The sequence below is a fragment of the Carettochelys insculpta genome, chromosome 1, assembly GCF_033958435.1.
Source record: "Carettochelys insculpta isolate YL-2023 chromosome 1, ASM3395843v1, whole genome shotgun sequence".
NCBI lineage: Eukaryota > Metazoa > Chordata > Testudines > Carettochelyidae > Carettochelys > Carettochelys insculpta.
The window spans coordinates 377,970,875-377,988,663 of NC_134137.1; the positions used below are offsets into that span (position 1 = coordinate 377,970,875).

Genomic DNA, 17,789 nt, shown 5'->3' on the forward strand with positions numbered 1-17,789 from the left:
CAGCCCCCTGCGCCGGGAGAAGGCCTTTATCCGCCCCTCCAGGGGGGAGCAGCAGGCGGCCCTGCACAGGCTGGCGGAGCTGCAGGTGGCGGAGGGGCGCGGGCACCAGCGGGACAAGGAGCGGCAGCTGCTGCAGGTGAGGCTGGGGCAGGGGGGTCCCGCCCGGGGGGGCCTGGGCCCTCTGGCACCTTTCTGGCTGTGTGGGTCTGAGCCCACTCGAGTGCCCAGGGCCCGGCTGCCCCCGGTGCTGCCCTGTGGGGGGACTGGGCGCCTGGCCCCCGCCCCCGGTGCTGCCGCAGCTGGGGGGCAGCTGGTGCCACCCCATGGCGAGGTGCTGGGCTCCCCACTGTGCCCCGCGCAGGCTGGCACCGCCGCGCTCCGCACCCCCTCGCCCATGGGGTCCCCCCACAGCAGGCAAGCGCCCTCCTGCTGCGGGCTCCGGCTCGGCGGGGGGCGGGGGGCGATCGCCTTAGGGGGCGAGGGGGGGGTCAGCTGCAGGGCTGGGGGGGATCTGGGGGTCTGCCCCACTCCGGCCCCCCGGCCGCCCCCCACTCAGCCTGGCCCCTCCGTCCCCCGGCAGGAGGCCCGGGCGCAGCAGAGGGCGGCCCTGAAGGAGCACCTGGAGCAGGTGAAGCGGGAGCGGACCCAGGGCATGGAGGCCCGGCGCCACAGGCAGGTGGCCCAGGGAGCCGGGGGAGCTCTGGGGCCAGAGAGCCGCTGCAGGGGCTGCCCGAGGCTCTGGCTCCGTGCGGCGGCTGCTCCGGGCAGGGCTGGGGGGTGTCCCACCTCCCGCCTCCCCTGCAGCCTGCCTGGGGCGGAGCCGGGCGTGGGGGTGGGGGTCGAGCACAGCTGCAGGGCATAGGGCCAAGGGTGGGGAGCGACCCCCGGCTCTGGCCTGGCCCTTTCCACCCATCCTGCCCCCCAGCTCATTCAGGTCCCAGCGCTCCCCCGGCCCCACACTGACCCCCCCACTTCCATGCTCACCCCACACCAGCCCCCCCGGCCCCACACTGACCCCCCCACTTCCACGCTCACCCCACACCAGCCCCCCCGGCCCCACACTGACCCCCCACTTCCATGCTCACCCCACCCAGCCCCCCCGGCCCCACACTGACACCCCCACTTCCATGCTCACCCCACACCAGCCCCCCCCGGCCCCACACTGACCCCCCCACTTCCATGCTCACCCCACGCCAGCCCCCCCCGCCCCACACTGACCCACACTGTCCCCCTAGGAACATGCTGAGCTTCCAGGAGCTCTTGGAGCCGCTGGCGGTGCCGGGTGAACAGGACGGCGACCCGAGCTGGGCTGGGCAGGCCTGAGCCCGGGGGCAGAGGCGGGGACAGAGCGGAGCAGCCCCGGCCCCCAGCGCCCACATGGGCAGCGCCCCCCGCCGTGGCCGGCACTTGCGTTGTGCTGTGGGACTCGTGTGTGTGCCTCAGTTTCCCCAGGGTGGCTGATTAACTCAGCGCGGGACTCCTGCGCAGCCGGTCACTTCATAGCGCCCCCCCCCCAACCCCGCAAGACGCCAGCGGGCCGAGAGGGGCAGTGGGGCCGGCCGCCTGCCCAGCAGACCCGCAGAGAAGAGCGGCGGCTGGGCAGGGCATTACGGGAGGCAGACGGCAGCAGAACAGTCACTGGCTTGGCAGGTGGGGGAGGGGGGCCTGGGCTCTGCCCCCCCCCCACCCCCCAGCTGGACTTTGCTGCGAACTCCTGCTCACTGTGTTGGGCTGAGCCCCGCCCCGCCCCGCCCCCCCCACTGGTGCCCCTAATTGTTTTCACACCCGAGTGGAATAAATTTTGTGGTGTGCACCGAGCCGCGTGCACCACCGACACACACAGGCTGCCGGCCCTGCGCACTCTGCCGACCCGCTGCGACGCGCCCACGCGCTCCGCTCACCGGGACACCCCCCCCCCATATGCGCGGGGGGAAGGGGGGGCGCGGCTCCCGGGGTCCCAGCCGGGTGGGTTCCCCGCGGCCCAGGGGCCGAACACGCCCAGGTCGCAGCCAGGCGGCGCTGAGTGCTGCCAGCGGTCCTGGCCGACCCTCTCTGAGCGCAGAGCAGTGCCAGCCGCACCCGGAGCGCTGCGGAGTGCCGAGCCAGGCCAGCCCCATGGCCGCTGCCCCCCAGCTGCTCTGGCCATTGCCTGGGACCGGACTGACACTCGGCCGGGCGGTGCAGGGCCCCAGCTTTCCCCAGCGCATGGCTGGGACTGGGCCATGGGATGTGCGCGGCCCTGGCTGTGCAGGGGAAAGGGAGCGCGCGTGGGGATCTCCGCTGCTCGGGGGGGGGGGCGGGGGGCCCTTTGCGTGGCCCCAGGTGCCGCGTGGGAAGAACGGGCTTTGGCCTCCCACGGGGGCAGCCTGGAACGGGGCCTTGCAGCGCCGCTTTGCGCTCTGGCCCGGGGCGCGCGGCCTCACCCGCTCAACGCGCACCCCCCGGAGGCTGACCCGGGCCGGGCCGGACGGTCAGCGCCTTCCAGGCCTCGGCGGCGCCCGCCGCTGGCTCCCCCACGGCTGTGGCCGGCCAAGGGGCCGGGGGGTGGGAAGGGAATCCCAGCCGGGGGCTGCGCGCGGCCGGATTTTACGCAGAGAGACCCGGGAGTGCTGCGTCCAGGAGCCCGTCCGCCTCCGCCTGCCGCCCACCCCGGCCGCGCACACGCGTGGAAAGGCAGCCGGCTCCGCGCACGCCTCTGGAGGGCTGCTGGGCCGGGAAGCCTGGCGCGGTCGCCGGGCGCCCACCTGGAACCAGCTCCGGCCGCGCACCGGAGCACCGCGCGTCAGGCCGCCAAACCCCGGAAGAAGCAGCGCATAGCCCGGGGGACGGGCAGCCCTGCGGGCGAGGCAGCCGGCAGCCGAGGCGCGGACTGAGCGGGGACCTCCCCGCGCCCGCTCCCAGCGCCGGGCTCCGAGCTGTGTGGCCGGGCTGGGGGCGGCGATGTTCAGGCCGGGGCTGGAAACCCCGGGACGGGGGTGCTGCGCAGGTCATTCCCGGCACACGCCCCTCATCCTCAGTGGCGTGGGGGCCCGCAGCCCCCTCACCGCCCCCTGCGCTGCCCGCCCCCGCCAGGAGCCGCCAGCAACCGGCACTGGGCTCTCCCCGCGTCACTTTCCGCCTGGGAACCGGCCGCCTGCGTAAGACGGCGCTTTTCAGCGCATACAGCTCCGGTCCCAAAGCGGGGCGCAGCCCCCAACCCGCCGGGCGCCGCTCGGGCCCTGGGGGGGCCCAGTCCCCAACCCGCCGGGCGCTGCTCGGGCCCTGGGGGGGCCCAGTCCCGGGGTTATTCCTGCCCGTCTGGGGAAACATTGAGCTTTCTGGGCGCCGTGACGCGCCCTGGGGCCGCCTGGGACCCCCCCCGCCCGCCGCGGCTCTGGCGCTGAACGGGGCCTGGGGAGCGTCTCCCGGGGGCTGCGAAGGGCCCGCGCGCCGTTAGCGAGGCGGGCAGGGACGCGCGGGCGAAGGACGGGCCGGGCTGGCCGGGGCGCACCAGAGCCAGCGGGCAGGGCCCGGCGTCGGCGCGGCGCGCGTACCCAGCCGGCCCCTTGCTCCGGAGCGGGAGGGCCGGGCCCAGGCCTGCCGGTGACAGCCACGGCGCGGGTGGGCGCCGGAGCCGAGCGGGCGGGAGGGGGAGGGGGACCAGAAGCGGGCGGGGGACCGGGTTGCCCAGCGCAGGGCAGGTGCTCGCACCCCGCCGTGGCCCTGCGGCCGGTGTGAATACCCCAGGCAAAGTGCCGCAGGCCGGGTCGGTCGGTGGGACTAGCTCGGCCAGTCCTGTTCCGCCCCCAGGGCCGGGCGCCCGACCCTGCCGGGCCCCACGGCTGCAGCTGGGCTCAGGGTCCCACTGCGCCTCTCACAGGCCGCCCCCCGACAGTGCCCCCACATGCGCACTTTGGGGTCAGTCCCCGCTCCTGGAAGGCCTTGTGCCGCAGGGAGCCCCTGGACCTCTGGGGTGAACCCTTCACGGGCATTCATGCCCGACGGTGGCAGTGCGGGGAGCTGTGGGGCAGAGGCCTGAGTGCGCTGTGGGGCTGGGGGTACGGCGGAACGCGGTGGGGCAGAGGTATGGGGTGTGCCGCGAGACAGGGGCCTGCAGGCACAGTGCTATTGGGGTATGCAGGGACGCTGTGGGGCAGAGGCCTGAGGGCGCTGTGGGGCTGGGGGTACGGCGGAACGCGGTGGGGCAGAGGTATGGGGTGTGCCGCGAGACAGGGCCCTGGAGGCACAGTGCTATTGGGGTATGCAGGGACGCTGTGGGGCAGAGGCCTGAGGGCGCTGTGGGGCTGGAGCAGGAGGCAGGGAGGGGCGCTGTGGCCATGCCCGGGGCCAGCGGGGAGGTTACGGGGTGCGGTGAGACCTCGCCCCCCTTGCACCCCCCGTATTCCCCAGCGGGTGAGCCGCGGGGAAGGGCGGGGCTGTGGGGCTGGCTGGGCCCGGCCGTCGCAGCCAGGCACCGCCAGTGAGGGGACCAGAGCGGGCAGGCGGGCGCGCTGGGGCCGTGCGCGGCGGGTGGGCGAAGGACGCGCGGAGCCAGCCCTGGGCAGCAGCAGGCGGTCGTGTTCGGGGCCCCGCGCTCACACCGCCACGTCGCGCGGGTCCAGCAGCGAGAAGGCCCCGTTCTTGCGGAAGAAGCTCTCGATGCGGCACTTGGGGGCCGGGGGCGCGTACCCACGCGTGACGTCCCCTGGCAGAGACACGAGGGGAGGGGCTGTGAGTCGGGGGCGACCAGACCCCGGGGCCCCCCCGCAGCTGCCTCGCTGCCCAGGTCTCCCAGCACCTCGTCTGCGGCACAGGGGCGAGGCCGGGGGGGGACCCCGCCCTGCCTGGGGTAAGGGCTCTCCCCCCACCACACTGCATGCCCAGCCTTTACCCCAAAGCCTGCCGCCCTCCTGGGCTCGCAGCCGGAGCGCTGCCTGGAGCTGCTGGCATGGGGCGGGGGCACAGGCCGGGGGGGGGGCTACCATGGGGCAGAGGAGCGGGTGAGGGAGCAGCTGTGAGGCCAGTCCAGCCGGGAGCCGCCCCCGGAGCTGGTTTCAGCGCACGCAAGGTTAGGGGGGCACAGCAACTGCCATGATACCCCTGCGCCCCCCGGGACCCAGCTGCACGCTTGTGCGAAGGGGGAAGGGGCTGTCAGAGCAGGCGCTGGGCTACGTGCCAGGCCCCCCTGCGCTCCATGCAGTCCCAGCACTAGAGCCACCAGGCCAAAAGCCACATCCCCGCCGGCTGAGCCATCGAGGAGTCCCCATCGCGCCCCAGCAGTATAGGGGCTATGACACATAGCAGACTAGCGCTCATCGCACCCAGTAGGTGATGCTGGCCCACCTAGCTCATGGCAAGTCCGCCCTGTGCCGGCCGGGGAACCCAATCAGATGGCGCCAGCTGGTGCCACAAGACTAACGCCATGCAAATGAGCACAGGCCAGCTGTGCTGATTGGCCCAGCCCGCTGTGAAGTCACAGAATGGCAGCCCCGCCTCTCCCTGCCCCGGCCCGGCAGGGGGCTGGTGGGCAGCGGGGCCCAGCTCACCCAGCCGCCAGCCGTAGAGGAAGTTGGTGGTGACGGGGCTGTAGTACTTGGCCTCGGGCGGGCTGCGTGCGCGGCGCTGCAGGTACCGCTGGCGGCCCTCTCCGTCGTGGGAGATGCCCTGGTACAGCAGCTGCTGCACCTTCGGCGCCACCGGCTTCATCTCCGTGGCCGGGAGGCTCGCGGCGGGCCCGGCCGGCTCCTCGGGCGGCTTCTGGGGCTGGGGCCCGGGCGCCGGAGGGAGGGCGGGCAGCTTGAGGGGCTGCTCGGCAGCCTGGCGCCGCGGGCGCAGCTGCTCCTGGCGGGCCTTGATGGGCCCCCCGTAGCGCTGCCGCCAGCGGACGCGGAGCAGCAGCTCCTTGAGGAAGGCCTCCTTCCAGAAGTCCTGCTCCCGCGTGTCCATGCTCAGCTGGCGCGCCATGGCTGGGCCCGGCTCCCTCGGGGGCTCCCACTGCCGGCTGCGTCACGCCCTGAGCTCACAGAGGCCGGGGGAAGGGGGGCGGGGCTGGCGCCCCAGCGGAGGCCCCGGGGCTCCACAGCCCCCCCCGGCATCAGCAGCCAGCCGCCAGGGGCAGGGGCCTGTCTGTTCCTACGGGAGTGGGGGACCAGCTGCCCCCCTGGACTGGCTGGGCCACCTGCACTGGCACCCAAGGGAAATGGGGGTGCTGGGGAATCACCCCCTGCCCCCCACCCAGCTCGTTTCCAGGGAGGGCAACCACCAAACCTGAGCCTGGACAGGGTGGCTATAAAGCACCCCCCGAGGGCGCCTGGGCCCTGGCCAGCAAGTGCCAGCCTGGGCAGGCAGGTGTTGTGCCCAGGGGGACACTAGCAGCCAGGCCTCCTGCTTCCCAGCGCCACCAGCCGCCCTCTGGGGGTACCCGCCTGGCTGCGGGCTCAGGCCCAGGTGGGAACGTGGCTCTCCCACCCTGCTGCATTGCACGCAGGTGGGCGCCCCAGCCCTCCCGGGCAGGGCCCAGGACAATGAGGGACAGCTGCAGGCCCTCGGCGCCTGGGGCACGCTGAGGGCCCCTCCGGAGAAAGCAGAGACTCAGCCAGGGGCCACCACCTTGGGAAACAGTAGCAAACGTGAGCAAAACCAGCACTGCCGCCCGCAACCCCCAGCTGCTCCCGGGGCACTGGCCTGGGGACTGCAGGCTTGGTTGCCACGGCCCCTGGGAGCTCACCCTGGCTGCAGGAACCCGGGCCCCATCCGGCCCATTACAGGCCAGCGAATGACCAGCACCCAGATGCGTGTAGCTGCCACCTGCTTTCCCGCCGCAGGGTCAGTAAACGTGGCACCTGACCCCTTGAAAACGATCCTGGGTGCTTCTTAGCATGACGCCCGCAGTCCCCATCTGCGCCCAGGAGGGCTGCGGGGCCGCTCTGTGCGTGTGCCCGCCTGGGTCTGTTTGGGGCAAGGAATTAGGGGAGCACCGCTGCCCTCAGGCTGCATGTTTGCTTCTGGGAGGTGCCAGTGGGTATGCAGGTGGAGGGGCCCACAGAAGCTGGGGGAAATGCTGACCCACATGGCCTGGGTCTCAGGAGTGTTCAGGCCGTCACGTGGGCCTAGGCATCCACCTGCCAAGAACTGAGCCAGGCTTGGATGGGACTGGACCCTGGCTTGTGGTCCTTGGGCCCATTTCTACGCCCTGTCCTCCTTCTAGGGGGGCCCTGTCGCCTGCAGCAGCTGCCAGGGCCGCTAGGAGCTGAGCCACATGCTGAACTGGGCCCATAGGGAGGCCGAGCCCGTTGGGAGAGGGGGAGGCAGGTTTTCCAAACCCCTCGGCTGGACTGGGGTACTGGGGGAGGTGGAGTAACCAGGGTGGGTGCTGATGTTTGGGGCTGGGCTCCAGGCTCTGCTGTGGGCATTGTGAGGGGCCGGCAGTGAGCTGGGCACAGGCCCTTGGACAAGTCGCTGGCAGCTAGGCACAGGGTGGGGGCCACAGCTCAGACACAGGGCTGGGGGAGCTCTTCCCTGTGAGGAGGATTCAGCGGGCGCTAGCACGAGGGACTGACCAGAGCTGCCCTCCAGGCTGGCCCTGAGCCAGAGCATAGACTGGCTGCCCAGCCCTTGAGGGGGCAGGGTGAGGGCAAGCTGCTACTCTCAGCACCCACCACTTGAGGGCCCTAGAACAGCACCCGCTGAGGGGCAATGCCCCTGTGCAGAGCATGGCAGCTGCTCCCGGCCCCAGGGAGGGAGACAGGCTGGCCACTGGACCAGGGCATCACAGCAGCCCCATGCAGGTGGGGGTGAGGGGGGTGTTCCCCTGGGGCAGACCCACAGCCCTCTCCCAAGCCCCAGCCAGCTGCCAGGGCAGAGTCCAGCCCACTGCTGGCTCCAGGCAGCCCAGCTCACCACAAAAACTGCCAGTGGGGAGTGGGGGGGGGGGGAAGGACCAGGTACACTCAGGGCCCAGGCTGCTTGCAGCCCCCCTGACTCTGGGCTCCCAGCACCTTACCCACTCTCACTCCACTCTGTGACAGCAGCTGCCCCCTCCCACTAGCCCAGCCAGCAGCAGGGTCCCCACTTGGTCTGTCTCACCCCACGCAGAGACACAGCCAGAGCCAGGCTGAGATCAGCTCTGACTGTCCAGCACTTCCCCCCTTGGACAGAAAGCCTGGCCTGGGCCTCCACCCAGCTCCACAGCCAGCTGGGACAGGGCAAAACTGATCCTGGACAGACCCAGCTGGGGCAGCACGAGGAGTGGCCTGGGCCAGGGCCAGCCCCAGGGAAGGAGACAGCAGCACCCTGATCAGTGACCTTGGGAGCAGCACTATGAACTAGCCCGGAAGGGCACCGCCCACAGGGCAGCCGAGCCCCTGCCCAGCTCCCCAGCCTGGGGCCAGGACAACAGCAAGCGGCAGCTCCAGCCACAGGCACCTGTGGTACAGGCCCTGCGGGCACCCCCCTTGGCCAGCCAGTAAGAGGCCCCAGCCAGGATCCCGCCAACCCTGGGTGGGGCCACCAGCCCCGGGGCTGCTCCTGCCCACGAGGCAGCAGCTGGTTCCTCAGGGCCACGTGCGGGTGAGTTCCAGGCACTTCCTGTGGGGGCACATGACAGCTGCCCCTGCGTCAGCCCAGGGAGGTTTGCTGGCTGAGAGTCACGGGGCAAGAGGGCTGCCGCATGCGGGGAGCCCCTCTGACTAGGGGGTGCACACAGGAGAGGGCTGGGGGGAGGGGAGTAAGGTCAGGCTGCCCCCACCCCACCATGTGTCCTGGGTGGCAGCGAGATCCCAGCAGGCAGGGCGGGGGGGGGGGGGGGGGGGAGCCCAGCGCAGGCAGCCGCGGGGGCTCCCCGAGCAACTGTTTTTAACGCAGGCCCTCCGGCTCGGTGCCCCCCTGGCAGCGCTGCACCCCGGCAACCCCCCGCCCAAAGGGGCCGGAGCGGCAGGATCCCGGCAGCCCAGCTCACCCTACACATCACCAGGTGGGACCAGGCTTTAATGGGACAGCGGGACCGTCACAGGAACACGGCGCGGCCGGTCCGCTGGCAGCCTGGGAGGTGGGGGGCGCAGGGCGGGGGCACAGACCAGCTCCCCCCCGCCAGCACGGGGCCGGGGCTCGGCCGGGGCATTCGGGGGGCTCTCCCCGCCCCCGGCAGGGGCGGGCGCTAGCGCAGGTCCTCGGCGGTGAACATGCCCTTGGCGCGGCGCAGGATGGAGTCCTTGGCGGGGTCGTAGGGGTGCTCCTTGGAGGGGATCTCCAGCACGGCGGGCAGCGAGCGCGTGTGCGCGTCGATGGCGTGTCGGATCAGCTCCGCGATGAACTGGTTGATCAGGATGATGCCGATGTCGTCCCGGCTCAGGAAGCTCCTGGGGCGGGGGAGATGGGGGTGGGTTGGGGGCTGCAGCAGTGACACCGCCCCCCGCACGGCAGCTTCCCCCCCCCCGCCGCCCAGTGGTTTGCCCCACCTTTCCGGGCCGGTGGTCGCGCCCGGCTCCATTCTATCCCCCCCATGGTCCTGCCCGTATTCCCCCGCTTCCTACTCCGGTGGTCGCGCCCAGCTCCAACCCCGCCCCCCTCCGCCTCGTAGCCCTGGCCGGTTTCCCCCGCTTCCCGGGCAGGTGGTCGCGTCCGGCTCCAACCCGCCCCCCCCGCCTAGTAGTCCTGCCCAGTTTCCCCCCTTCCCAGCCCGGTGGTCCAGCCCGGCTCCCCCCCTCCACCGGGGAGCTGTCTATCTCCCCCCGGACCAGTGGTCTCACCCAGCTTTTCCACCCCCTACGGCCCAGTGGTCCGGTCCGGTCCGTCCCGCCCGGCTCCACTCCCCCTCCCCCCCGCGCGGTGGTCCCGCCCGGCCCGCACCGGAAGGTCTCCTCGATCTCGGTGAGGCTGGTCTCCTTCTCCACCACCAGGAAGTTGGGCTTGCGGTGCTTGTTGAGCTCGCCCACCCCGCCCAGCAGGAAGCCCGTCACCGTGTCCTCGTCGCCCAGCACCGCGATCAGCTTCCCCCGCCCGGCCATGGCTCTGGTCCGCTACCGGCCACCGTCTGCGTCTTATAGCCGCGGCGCGCGGCGCGCATGCGTGGCCCGCACCTGCGGGCGGCACCTCACGCCGCCCCTCCCGCGCTCAGCGCATGCGCATCTCGCACACACCGCTCGGACCCTGCGGGGCGCATGCGCCGCGGCTCCTGTCCATTGGTGTGTGCTGTGCCCTTCCCCCCCCCCCCGCCCCCAGCCGGGAGAGAACCCAGGCGTCCTGCCCCGCCCCCAGCTGTAGCCACGCCCCTCCCCGGGCTGGCCTCGCCCACGTGGCCATGAGGTGTTGGGGTGGGGGGCCGGGTCCGTGGGGCTCAGCTGCTGCACACGTGGCTGCTTCGCACGAGGAGTCACGAGCGCTGGTGTGCGCCTGTTGCACGCTGTGCTTCTGGGAGACACCCCAGCTTGGCCGCCCACCCCGGCGGACGGTGCTCGGTGAATCACATCACAGGCCGCCGCGCTCTCGGCCGGCAGCCGGGGCCCCACCGGTGCCAGCCAGCGCATTCGCCCGCCACGGGAGGCTGACGTGGCCTGGCCCACGCCAACACTCCCGCAGGCGCCAGGGAGGGGTAGAGTGCAGCACCCAGCACCCAGAGCCCGGCCTGGCGCTGGAAACAAACTGTGGGAGCGTGAGAACCTTGGCCCCAGCCAGGCTGAGCGGGCGGCCGTTGGACGAGAAGTTCGACCGGTCCGTGGCTGGCACTGGGCCTTAGGAGGCACCGGTCCCTGCCTGGCGAGCCGTTCTGGGAACATCGGCCCAGTGGCGGCCTGCTGGGTACTGCCCGGACTCTGCTAGGCCACCCCCAGGCAGGGCGCTTGCTCGCGTGACAAGCTGCAGGTCAGAGCCACGCGAGACCAGTGGCAGCTCCACCACCGGGCGAGGACAGGGCAGGGCCTGGAGGCAGCTCTGGTTTGTCTGCAGGCTGGCTCAGCCCATGGGGGGTCTGTGCTGTGAACCCTGCACCAAGCACTTGCTGGGTGGGTTGGAGTCCTATAGGCGCCGTAACTTTCCTTTCTGCACTCGGCCTTGAGCAGCTCAGGGACAGGCCCCGCTGCTCTCTGGGGTAAGAGCTGAGGGAGGGATTGTCCTGTGGCTGGAAGAACCTGTTGGGATTTGTTGCGCTGGGTTTTCAGACCCTCCCAGCTGTACAGGGTGTGGTGCCGGGGGGCTCAGGGAATAGCTGGGTGCCCACTGCTGGCCAGTGCAAGGACCAAGCTGCTCTGACAGGTTTGGGGCTGGAGAGGAGCAACCCAGCATTGGGCTGGAAGCAAGCCCTGGCTCTGAGCAACGGCCCCTGATCTGAGCCTCCCAGCAGGCCCCAGGACTCTCGCTGGATTACAGGGTGCTGAGCTCATAGGGCTCAGCTGCTGTGGGGGACGGTTGCGGAAGCTCCCTCACCTCAGGGCCCTGTCCTTCTGCCCTGGGTGACCCCCGGCTGACATGGCTCCCTAGCCGGACAGTGACCCTGCAGGCAGAGCTTGGGGGCCTGGCCCAGCCCCTCTGCCTGGGCTGGCAGCACTGGGAGACAGAAGAGTCGGGCCGGACGCCAGCGGAGGGGGAGCTGCAGTGATGGCGTCATGCTACGCAGCCGTGCCAGGAGGCCAGGGCTGGCGTAGGGGGCTGTGTGTGCCCTGGCTGGGCATCCCCCTGAGCTCAGCCCTTCCCTCCCCAGTGCCTGGGGAGCTGGGCCACGCTGTGCTGGGCACAGGGCCACCAGCTCCTGGGGGGAGGGGAGTGGCTCCAGCCCTGGCCCTGTGAGGCTGGAGCCCCAGCTCAGGCTTGGTCTGATTTAGCCCCCACACCCAGCCCCTGTGTTAAGGGGCCCATTGGGGGTTGGTGGCTGGGAATCCCCCCCACTCCTTGGCCTGGGCCTGCACCTGCTGTTTGAGCCAGGGGCGCTCAGGCTGCCAGCTCGGCCCAGGATCCCCAGCAAGCTGTGACTGGCTGCCCCGTCCTTGCCCCTGGCAGGGCAGGGCAGGGCAGGGCAGAGCCGGGCAGGGGCCCATCCCGGGGTCCCTGCAGGTGCACGGCGCAGGACACAGACGGCAGCACAAGGCACGTTGGCAAGTCACTTTATTTCCCGGGCAGGGCAGCTGCCCTGGCGCTCCCCTGGCACCTACAGACCCGGCGGCACCACAGCCCCTGCCCCAGGGACAGGCCCCAGCGGGGCTGGCCGGGGGAGGGCTTTGCTTTTTGAAAAGCAGAAGGCACTTTTGGCGGGTCGAGGCAGAGTAGCTCAGGCAGGCAGTGGGCGGCCCCGGAGGGGCAGATGGGCACAGTGGGCGCAGGGCTGGGCAGGGGATGAACAGCTGGAAGGCCTCCCAGCAGCTGGGCTCTCTGGGCTGTGGGTTTGGTGCTGCCAGCTCCACGGTGGCCAGTGGGGAGGGGATCACTCAGTTTTCTCGTCTCTGTGGCCTCTGCTCTGAGCTCGCCGAGCAGCTGCCGGACGAGCCATTTCCCCTGGGGCAGCACGGGTGGAACTGGGCCCAAACCTCCCCTGGAGCCCTGCATGGGGCCCAGCGACCAGGGCTGGGCTGTCCCTCCATGGCCCCCTATCCAGCCCTCCCAGCTCGAGACAGCAACTCCCTCCCTCTCACACAGCCCTTCCGCGCTCCCAACTAACCCATCTCTTCCGCCTCTGCCCTCCCGCATGCCCTTTAGCCCGGGCCTTACCCCTGCCAGTCTGTGCCCTGGCCATGGCCACCTCCCTGTCTGCCCCACGACCTTCCACTCTGTCATCCTGTGCCCCAGCCATGCCATCCTCTCTGTCTGCCCTATGACCTTCCACTCCATCATCCTGGGCACCGGCCACACCCTCCTCCCTGCCTGGCCCCTGCCCAGTCTGTGCCTGGTTTGTGCCCTGGCCATGCCCTCTGCCCCTCCAGGAGGGCTGGTGCCGGGGGAAAGAGAGAGAGCGGTGAAAAACAGCTATAAAAAGTTCCTCTTTCTTTCACCCAGCTCTGTGCCCACCTCCCAGCCCTGCCGCCAGGCATTGTGGGTAGTGGGGGGTGCCCCTGCTGCAGGGAATTGTGCATAGTGGGGGGGCTGCCCCTGCCGATGGGCATTGTGAGTAGTGGTGGGGGTGCCCCTGCCACAGGGCATCGTGGGTAGAAGGGGGGTGCCCTGCTGCCAGGCATTGTGGGTAGAAGGGGGGTGCCCCTGCCACAGGGCATTGTGGGAAGTGGGGGGTGCCCCCTTGTGGCGCCATTTGGCAAGAAGAGGAGTCCCTGTGCGGGGCAGGAGAGCTGAGTCCGTGGCGAGGCTGCACCCGGGGGCAGGAGGGGCGCCGGCGCCTGCCTAGGGCACGGTGACCTGGTAGGGGCTGCCCGGCACACCCTCGTCGCCCCACTTGAGGATGAGGACGTAGTCGCCCTTCTCCTTGACGGTGTAGGTGACATTGTAGACCCGGTTGCCCACATGCTTGACGTACACCTCCTCGCAGGGCGTCTTGGGGCCGTGCACGCCCACCATCAGCATGTTGGTGCCTGGGGGCAGAAGGCGGCTCAGCCGGGTGGGGGCAGCTGGGTCCCCGGTGCTCCCCAGTACAGCTGCCCCGACCCCCAGCAGTGCCCAGCCCTGGGGGCTGCGTTACCTCCTGCCCCCCAAGTTAGTGGGTCCCACGGCTGGGGGAGGAGTGCTAATTCCATCCCATATGTCAGGCCCCGCCCCTTGTGGACAAGCCCCTCCCATCTCCCCTTGGCCCCTCCCATCTCCCCTCAGCCCTGCCCCTTGTGGGCAAGCCCTTCCCATCTCCCCTCGGCCCCGCCCCGTGTGGGCAAGCCCCTCCCATCTGCCCTCGGCCCCGCCCCATGTGGGTAGGTCGCACCCCTCCCGTACCGGCCTTGCTGCAGTCCACGGTGAAGGTGTTCTTCTGGCCCACGAAGGCCTTGGTGAGCCCAGGCCCCCGGGCCACCACCTTGCTGGCATCAGAGGAGAACTTGGGCATGGCGCTGTAGCTGCCGCCCACGGAGGATGAGGACTTGGTGACCGTCTCCACCAGCACGGTGGACGTCTCGTGGAGGCTGTGGCCACCGGAGAGACGTGGCCCTGCAGAGGGGCAGGAAGTCACATAACCAGCCACCCCCCCAGCCGGCCCCATGCCCTCTGCCACACACCCGCCCCCTCACTAGAGCTTGGAGTGGCCAACCCGGCCCCCGGTGTGGCCAGGATCCTCCGCCACAACCAGCTGTTGGCATGGCTGGGACTCTGCCCAACCCCCACTACGGTCAGGCTCCACCCCCTGCCCCACCCCATGGCTAGGCTCCACCCCCACTGCACAACTTAGGCTCCTCCCCTCCTGCTGTGAGTCTAGGCCCCGCCCCCAGCTGTACCTGTGACCTTGGCTTTGAAGGGGCTGCCCACGATGTGCTGGGGGCCGCCGTATTTGATGGAGATGAGGTAGCTGCCGGGTGCCATGGGCGTGTAGGTGACGCGGTGGCCCTCGGGGCACTCCTGGCAGTCCAGCTTCACCTTGGAGGGGCCGTCGATGGTGACGGCCAGGGCGCCCGAGCCGGCGTTCAGCGTGTTGATGAAGAACTCCGAGGAGACGCCTGGGATGGGATGGGACGGGGGTCAGCAGGGGCAGGGACCCTCTGCTCAGGGGCTGGGAGCAGGGACAGCCAGGCCCTGGGACTGTGAGTGCCAGCCGCCAAAGGCAGAACCTCTGGGTGCGGGGAGAAGGGGACCGAGCCCCAAGTGCCATGGCGTGGCCGGGCAGCCCAAGGCACAGCACCCACTACCCACCCCAGCCCAGCCACCACCCCAGCTCTCCTGGACGGGCTTTCCACCACGGCCGGCTCCGGCGCCTGGTCCCTGAGGGTGGTGCCCCTCTGTGCACAGCAGCCGGGGCAGGGGCACGCGCCCCACCTGTGATGCCGCCCTCCAGGCCTGGGCCGTATGCGGAGACGAGGCCGGGGTCCGCGGCCTGGCTCTGCTCCCCCACGCGGATCTTGAAGGGGCTGCCGGGGATGTGACGCCCGTTGAACTTGACGTCGATGGAGTGCACGCCGTTCTCCCGCGGGATGAACCGGATGGTGGATTTATCTGCAGGGAACAGGGGGCTTAGACACCCTGTGCCAGCTCCTTGCTGGTGCCTGCCCTGCCCTGCCCAGCTGTGGCTCGGGGGACGAGGAACCTGCCCTGCCTGGCACAGGCTGCCAGGGCTGCTCACTCGCTACGGCTGAGAGGGCACCAACTATGAGCTCTGTCTTCTGAGCTCTGGCCAGCCCCAGGGCACCTCTTGCCTATGGCCTGACCCCCAGCGATGAAGTAGGGTCTGGGCCATTCACCTCCTTCCCTTGCATGCTAGTGCTGCTGTCCCATTCCAACCCTGTGCGTGCCTCAGTTTCCCCGGCCACGGCCCCAAGGGTGATGGGAGTTCGGGTGTGACTTCCCCCGAGGGTGGGAACCCAACTGCCTGCACATGAAGACCAGTGGTGGTCATAACCTGAGCCCAGGAGGGGATGCGGGCAGGGAAGCGAGAGAGGCTGGGGGAGCTCTGGGCGCATGGGGGTGACAGCGGGTGTGAGATGAATGTGTGAGTCACTGGTGTACGTTTGCACCCAGCGTGGGGCCCGGGGGGCCCGGGAAGTGTGTAAGGAAAGTGGGTGAGTCGCTGGACATTTCCACTGCTTGCCCGCAGGTCCCCTGTGGAGCTGGGGGCCGAGCGCTGGCTCTGTGCTTGTGTTGAACGTATTTGCTTCTGGGAGACACTGGCAGTCGTGGCCAAGCCATTGTGAAAGGGTGGGTAGTCGGTGACCAGCAGCTCTGGGGTGACAATGGGCCTCAACAGGGGCCAAGCCGGGTCTGGGGACCTTTGCTGTGGCTGTTCGGAGCAGTGCGTGAGCCGGGGCTGCCCTCTTCACTGGCCCGAGTCACATGCGGAGAGGTGACGCGTTCACATGGCGAACTCCAGGCGTGCGTCACGGCAAGGGTGACAGATTCCCACCACGTGAGCACGGCCGAGTCCTCCATTCATCTGCCTCCATCTAAGCACCAGTGACGGGTCCCAGCTAGGGGCTGACGCCCGAGGGACGTGTTCTCCAGAGATTTCTCTAACCCGAGGGAGGTGGTGGGATCTCCAGTCCTCGAGGTTCCTAAGTCCCGGCTTGACAGAGCCCTGCCTGGGATGACTGAGGTCCTGCTGTGGGCAGGGGGCCGGACCGGAGGACCTCCAGAGGTCCCTTCGAGCCCGAGGGGTCTGGGAGTCCAAGCCAGCGGTTCCTTCCATCCACCAAGAGCCTGCACCAAGCACGGGGCAGCTGGGGGATGTAATCCGGTTCCTTAAACAGTTCCAACTCACCCACTCTCTTTACTAATAACCCTTCAGACGTTGGGGTGTATGGGCCGGGCCTGGCGCTGGTTGGTGAGATTGGAGGCACAGGCTGACCTGGGGCTGGAAGAACCTGGCTGGATGTGGGGCGAGTGGGTTTCGGAACCTCTCGCTGCGTGCGGCGGGGACCGGTGCTGGGCCAAGGGAAGCTGGAGTGCCGGCGGGAACTGCTTGCAAGACTCCTTGCTGGCCGGCTGGCTGGCCCGCAGGGGCCCGGCAGCAGGAAGCGGGTCAGGCCGAGCGGGGAATGGGCAGGGGGAGGCCCAAAGCCGTGGCTCTGGGCTCCCCCTCGCCCCCCCAGGTGGAGTTGCTGTAACGCTGCTGGTTTCTGTGCTCACTGGCTGGTCCAGGCCGTGGCCCTGGCGGCTAACGGACCTTCCCGTTCACTCGCTGCCACGTCCTGGCTGGCACAGAGCTGGGGGGCAGGGCCCTCTGGCTGCCCCGGAGCCCTACCCGGGCGGGCTCACTGCTGGCAGTGTGGGGATGCTGAGTGCTGCTGGTCCTGGGGACCGTGCTCGGCGAGAAAGCGTTGCCCCAGGTCCTGCCTGGCCACCTAGGGAGCAGTGCCAGAGCATCGCCCGCCGGCGACCCAGCCAGCCCGGGGCCCTTCCCCTGCCCATGGCCTGAGCCCCGCAACCGCTGGGAGCCCGGGCCGGCGCCCTCACCGCTGTCCAGCTCCGAGACGTAGCACTCCTCCACCGTGCCCGAGGGCGTGTGCACCTTGGCGTCGATCACGCCCCGCGCCCCGTTGAGCTGCACCGCGAAGGACGCTGGCTGGTTGACCTTCAAGCCTGTCTCCTGCCAGGGCAAAGGGGGCAGCTGAAGGTCCAGCCCCTCTGGACCAGGCAGACGTTCTGGGGTCTGCCCAGGCTGCGGGCTCACAGCCCCTGCAATCACCCCCCCACTGGGGGACCGGCTGGGGCTGGGGGTGCAGAGGGGCCAGAGGGAAGGATGGACTCCAGGGCTGGGCAGGGGCCAGGCGGTACCTGGAGGCTGGTGACCGTCAGCCTGCGGGCGTCGTCGGAGAGCGAGGCCACTGGCACCACGAAGGGGCTGTCCGGGATGTGCTCCTCGTTGAACTTGATGGAGACCTCGTAGTCCCCTGGGAGCAGAGCCGGGCGACAGGTCAGGCGGGGGCCCAGCAGGCAGGGCACCAGTGCAGCTTCCTGGGCAGGCTGCCAAGATGGGCCAGGCGCCCGCGGCTGGGAGCAGAGGGGCTGGGCCCAAGGCCGAAGGGCATTGAGTCCGGCCACTTGCTGGCCAGGCCGGTTCCCAGGGGGCCCCACAGAGCTGAGCCAAGCCAGGCCGGTTCCCGGGGGGCCCCGCAGAGCTGAGCCAGGCCAGGCTGGTTCCCAGGGGGCCCCCACAGAGCTGAGCCAGGCCAGGCTGGTTCCCGGGGGGCCTACAGGCAGAGGCCGAAAGCAGCAGCTGATCTGGTGGGGGGAGGGCTCCTGTGACC

The 17,789-nt window shown here is 70.4% G+C and overlaps 3 protein-coding genes across 3 annotated transcripts in view; all 3 read right to left on the reverse strand.

Annotated features, from left to right (window-relative positions):
• Window positions 1–4,553: 4,553 nt before the first annotated feature.
• Window positions 4,554–5,975, reverse strand: SPMIP1 (sperm microtubule inner protein 1). Its single transcript, XM_074976209.1, has 2 exons — window positions 5,526–5,975; window positions 4,554–4,684 (listed from the first exon to the last, which is right to left on the reverse strand). The coding sequence occupies exons 1-2, from the start codon at window positions 5,941–5,943 to the stop codon at window positions 4,575–4,577; spliced, it is 528 nt and encodes a 175-aa protein (XP_074832310.1). The 5' UTR covers window positions 5,944–5,975; the 3' UTR covers window positions 4,554–4,574.
• Window positions 5,976–8,946: 2,971 nt separating this feature from the next.
• Window positions 8,947–10,028, reverse strand: LOC142001208 (V-type proton ATPase subunit F). The gene is made up of 2 exons (XM_074976221.1): window positions 9,826–10,028; window positions 8,947–9,335 (listed from the first exon to the last, which is right to left on the reverse strand). The coding sequence occupies exons 1-2, from the start codon at window positions 9,981–9,983 to the stop codon at window positions 9,134–9,136; spliced, it is 360 nt and encodes a 119-aa protein (XP_074832322.1). The 5' UTR covers window positions 9,984–10,028; the 3' UTR covers window positions 8,947–9,133.
• A 2,027-nt stretch (window positions 10,029–12,055) lies between these two features.
• The window catches only part of FLNC (filamin C), a 64,031-nt gene continuing 58,297 nt past the window's right edge, over window positions 12,056–17,789 (reverse strand). The window contains exons 42-47 of the mRNA XM_074976203.1: window positions 17,317–17,432; window positions 16,996–17,128; window positions 14,866–15,042; window positions 14,331–14,549; window positions 13,837–14,046; window positions 12,056–13,484 (exon numbers count right to left, since the gene is read on the reverse strand). Of these exons, the coding sequence (XP_074832304.1) occupies window positions 13,297–13,484; window positions 13,837–14,046; window positions 14,331–14,549; window positions 14,866–15,042; window positions 16,996–17,128; window positions 17,317–17,432 (1,043 nt within the window). The 3' untranslated portion in view covers window positions 12,056–13,296. The remainder of the gene's footprint in view (window positions 13,485–13,836; window positions 14,047–14,330; window positions 14,550–14,865; window positions 15,043–16,995; window positions 17,129–17,316; window positions 17,433–17,789) is intronic.

Excerpts from the sequence above, each read along its gene's own strand:
- LOC142001208 (XM_074976221.1), bottom strand. The coding sequence starts at position 9,983 with ATGGCCGGGCGGGGGAAGCTGATCGCGGTGCTGGGCGACGAGGACACG. Across the intron at positions 9,336-9,825 it reads GAGATCGAGGAGACCTTCCG|GAGCTTCCTGAGCCGGGACG; the intron begins GTGCGGGCCGGG and ends CCCCCGCCCCAG.
- SPMIP1 (XM_074976209.1), bottom strand. The coding sequence starts at position 5,943 with ATGGCGCGCCAGCTGAGCATGGACACGCGGGAGCAGGACTTCTGGAAG. Across the intron at positions 4,685-5,525 it reads CCTCTACGGCTGGCGGCTGG|GGGACGTCACGCGTGGGTAC; the intron begins GTGAGCTGGGCC and ends TGTCTCTGCCAG.